General features: G+C 46.0%; 1 protein-coding gene across 1 annotated transcript; it reads right to left on the bottom strand.

Annotated features, from left to right (window-relative positions):
- Positions 1-442: 442 nt before the first annotated feature.
- On the bottom strand, positions 443-4,245 carry LOC109770946 (leghemoglobin reductase). Its single transcript, XM_020329661.4, has 2 exons — positions 3,812-4,245; positions 443-1,930 (listed from the first exon to the last, which is right to left on the bottom strand). Exons 1-2 carry the CDS (start codon positions 4,067-4,069, stop codon positions 680-682), a joined length of 1,509 nt encoding a protein of 502 aa, XP_020185250.1. The 5' UTR covers positions 4,070-4,245; the 3' UTR covers positions 443-679.
- Positions 4,246-4,700: the final 455 nt, after the last annotated feature.

Below are 4,700 nucleotides of genomic sequence, written 5' to 3'. Positions count from 1 at the left end.
CCGTAACAACTCCCTTAGGGGTAACAATTTTACGGTTTGCACAATTTGGAATCCATGCGTCCTCCCAAATGTCAATATTCTGCCCATTTCCCACTCGCCAAATATGACCACGCTTTAGGGAGCTCACACCCGCCATAGTACTTTGCCAGGTGAAGAAGAACCCTTCTTCAGGTCAGAACTTGGAAATATTGGCATCCCTATCTTCCAACAGTTATAAGCATCGTGATTTCACAAGTTACATCACAAAGTCCGACCTGCACACGAGCACTAGCTGCTTCACAAGAGCGTAAGGAGGATCGTGTGCAATATGGCCTGTAAGATAGCGCCACATAGATGCAAAGACAGTAAAGTTGGGGTAACAAATAAAGCGAGGTGCAGAAAAATGCATTGAAATGGCAACATAAAATTTCCTCAAATGTATCAACCGAAAGAGAAGCTCTAATAACATGGACACCAATTTCACATATTATTTAGGAGTATGCAAACATGCGGCCACAGCAAGGAAAGGGAATTTAGCATCATGTAACTACAATCTGCAGCGAAGGTCGCAATTCACAGTTCCGCATATGAAACAAGCTCACAACAAAAAAGAAATTGATGTTTCTAGAACGCATCGATTGAAAATTATTTCAAAAACTTGCCAATTGTTTCAAGCTGGCAGCTGAACTCACATCAGAAATCACATGTGGATCGCCTTGTCGTAGGTGTTCATGCATGCCTCCTTCAGGGCCTCGCTCACTGTCGGATGCGCATGGCACGTACGGGCAATGTCCTCACTGGATGCTCCATACTGAAGTGCAAGCACAGCCTCGTGGATGATCTCGCCAGCGCCAGGGGACATTATGTGTACGCCGAGGATTCTGTCAGTTTCCTTCTCAGATATCACCTTCACCATCCCTTCGGCATCATCAATTGCCTTCGCCCGACTGTTTGCCAGCAGGGGGAACTTCCCAACCTGGTAGGCTACACCAGATGCCTTGACCTGTTCCTCCGTCTTGCCAACGGAGGCCACCTCTGGGTGTGTGTACACCACGCCAGGTACAGTGTCATAGTCAACATGGCCCTCCTTCCCCGCGATAAATTCAACACATGCAACACCATCCTCCTCAGCCTTGTGTGCAAGCATCGGTCCAGGTATCGCATCTCCAATCGCGTATACGCCCTTAACATTTGTCATAAAGCGATTGTCGACAAGGACCCTTCCGCCCTTGTCTGTCTCAACACCAATGGCGTCCAACCCAATACCAGCAGTGTATGGGACTCTGCCAGCAGATACAAGGACAACATCAGCCTCAATGACAGTCTGCTCTCCACCAGCTGCAGGCTCCACAGTTAACTTGACACCACTTCCAGAGGTATCGACCCCAACAACCTTTGTCTTGAGCATGAACTTAAACTTTTGCTTCTCCAGCATACGCTGAAACTGCTTCCTTATCTCTCCATCCATTGATGGGACAATATCAGGGGCAAATTCAACCACAGTCACTTCAGACCCTAGCCTGTTCCAGACAGAACCCATCTCTAGACCTATGTATCCAGCTCCAATGACCACCAACTTCTTTGGTATTTCTGTAAGTGCAAGAGCCCCAGTAGATGACACAATCTTCTTCTCATCAATTGTAACTCCAGGGAGCGATTTCACATCTGAGCCAGTGGCAACAATTATGTTCTTCCCTTTGACGATAGTGCTACCACCATCAACTAAATCCACAGATACCTCTGACGGAGAGACAAGCTTCCCAAACCCTTTAACATACTCAACCTTGTTCTTCTTGAACAGGCCTTCGATGCCCTTTGTAAGCCCAGAAACAGCCTTGTCTTTCTGAGCCATCATTGCAGGCAGATCTACCTCCAGATTGGAGAACTTGACGCCATGGTGTGCAAAAGAAGACTTTGCCTCATGGTACATATGCGACGAATGCAGAAGAGCCTGGAATGTTCAAGAAGGAACACAAATTAGATCAAAATACTATGAACAAACGACATATTTGCAGTTTTGTAGATTTTCAGCAGCTAGCTTCGAAAGTTACAACAAGCAAAAAAAAACAGAAACACAACAGATTTTGCAGCAGTTTAAGGAACCACCTCCCAGTGTATTTATCTGGCTTCGCCAAGGTTTACAGATAAGTTTCACATAAACAGGTGACAATACATAATAAAGATAATCTGGAAACCACACCCAAGAAGATGACCAAGCTAGAATTAGCAAAAAGGCTCCAAACGCTAAGCTGGGCAACTAAAAATAACTACAAATCAGTAAGCATGGTGTTTCAATGCACATAAACTTGCAGACGATCCTTAATTGAATATGAGCACTATCAAGAGTCAGGACAAGATCTGAAGGCTCTATTTGAGCAAAGATAATCTGTCTAACATCATTGAGAAGCTAGAGCAAGTAATAACTACAGATTCATTTTAATAAAATGGAGCCAGGGGGCACCCCTTCTATATTAAAAAAAAGTACAGAAGATGAAACTTCTCCATAGAAGAATAGAAGGCAGAAACTAAGCCAGAAAGCTTGAGCTCTCAAAAAAACCAAATTGCTTGAACTTGAAAACTAGCCTCTCTTCAAGGAAATTACGAACTCAATTAATAATTTTTTTACCCTGTGAATAGAGAAAAGTATAAACAAGTGGAATTGCATTGGATGAATATGGCAGCATTAGAAATCAACTTTTGAGGTTCATGATCCACCCCCAAGGTTCAATTTACTTGAACTTCAGAAAAACACTGTAACCATTTTCTTTCCTGGCTTCTAAATTTATTTGAGCATCAGAAAGCGCTGCAGCTATTTTCTTTGACCAGGTCAGTTGAAGCCACCCTATATGCCCTGCCAGACCTGCTTTCAACCAGTAATATGGAGGTGCGGACCCTAGAGGCTAGTGCGTAAACCAACAGCGCTATCGGCAAGCCCACACTGATAACCATCAACCATACAATGCTCTACAAATGGTATGGCGCATTAACTAACGAAGAAGCTGGAAACGCTATACTTATGCAGACTAGCAGAACAAGCATATAACAAGCTATAAAATAACTACATAAACAAACTCATTACATAGAGAAATATTATTTATACAAAACAACCGATGGTCTGGTTGAGTTCTATCTGATATTCACACACTGTGTGATTGTCATCAGAGTAAACAAACAAATGCCTAAAGTTGTACCACGTTGGCATATGAGAAATCAACAAACAACAAAAACGCACACCAGTTGGTCTATAAGCTCAAAAAATTGGTACGCCAACAAGAGCTGTACCCTACTTCTAACACATATATACCCCAACTGTGCATCGTCCTGAAGCCCTTGACAAAGCTAAACAAACTGACATCTAAACAAGCTATACAGTACAACCTTTCCATAAACCGCGCAAGCAACAGCAGGTACAGAACTAAATCACACGTTCAATTCTGCAACTCACCCGCTGATGAGTAATGGCAATGGCCTCATATCTCATCAGCCCCAAGGCAAACCCCTAGCTACATTTCTCACCATGGAAATTGGGGAACTGCACAACGTGATCAGTAATCAGACAAAAAATAAACAAACTAGAACAAAGTCAACAACTCGACGCCCAAATTAAATGGTTAGGGTAAACCTCCGTACCCTTCTAGTTGTACCAGATCAACAACTTATTTACAGCCTATGGGCCCGCGCCCCGCAAACCCTAGCGCTAAAATCGTGGTACGATGCGTACGGATCTACGACCTCCGGGCTATCTCCAGCCGCACGAACGCATCCATCCGGATCGCATATCGAGAAGGGAAGGGGGAGACGGGAGGAGGTGGCAACGGCGATAGATGGATACCTTGGACGGGATGCAGCCGACGTTGAGGCAGGTCCCCCCGAGCGCGCCCCTCTTCTCGATGCAGGTGGTCTTAAGGCCGAGCTGCGCTGCCTTGATGGCCGCCACGTACCCGCCGGGCCCGCCGCCGATCACGACGACGTCGCTCTCCTCCCCCGACGCGGCGTACCCCCGGCACGCGGACGCCCACGCCGCCGCGTGGGGCCGCCGCAGCAGCACCGCCTCCGCCGCGCGCCTCCTCGCCAAGCTCGCCATCGCCATCTCGCGGCCGCGGACTCCTCCTCGCCTCGATTTTCTTTTAGGAAGAAAAAATGGTATGGAGATTCCAAATTCTCCTCTCCTTTCCTTTTGCGCAAGAAAGAAAGAAGATGGGGGACGGAGAGAATGGCCGAGTTGTGAATTCTTAACACGAAGGGTCAAATAATATGGGGTACCACCAACCAATACGCCCGCGAGAGGTGTGCACAGGGCAGAGGTGGGGTACCCCGCTATAAGCTGACAGGTGGGCCATCCGCTATAGGAAGCCGGGTTTGCTCCCTTTTTCTATTTTCATATGGTCTATGAAAGTAATCAACATTTTTCATGCGTTATTAATTGCCATCCCTCTGTCTTAAAATAAGTGTCTCAAGCCTCACGAGGAGAGTTCATCAAGCATAGTTTGAGCCATCACAATAAGGCCTCATTTGGTAACCGAGGATCCTCCTGGGATCCCCTTCTTTCCCTGGGTGGGGGAAACCCCGAGCACCGGGGGAGCCTGTCGCTGCATTTGGTTCCCAACGAAGAGGAGGGAGTACGAAGTTCTGATGCTCGGGCACTTTGATGTCTGTTGATTTGAAAGTAAAAAAATCAAAAATCATATTTAAAAGTTTTAGAAAAATTATGTGAAAACTTG

The sequence above is a fragment of the Aegilops tauschii genome, chromosome 1 (assembly GCF_002575655.3).
Source record: "Aegilops tauschii subsp. strangulata cultivar AL8/78 chromosome 1, Aet v6.0, whole genome shotgun sequence".
Taxonomy (NCBI): Eukaryota; Viridiplantae; Streptophyta; class Magnoliopsida; order Poales; family Poaceae; genus Aegilops; species Aegilops tauschii.
Note: the sequence above shows the minus strand (reverse complement) of the source record. Positions and strands in the feature narration are given on the sequence as shown.

Bases quoted from the DNA above. Each gene is read 5' to 3' on its own strand.
- LOC109770946 (XM_020329661.4), bottom strand. From the start codon at position 4,069: ATGGCGATGGCGAGCTTGGCGAGGAGGCGCGCGGCGGAGGCGGTGCTG. The intron at 1,931-3,811 runs GTATCCATCTAT...TGAACATTCCAG, and splicing joins TCGGCTGCATCCCGTCCAAG to GCTCTTCTGCATTCGTCGCA.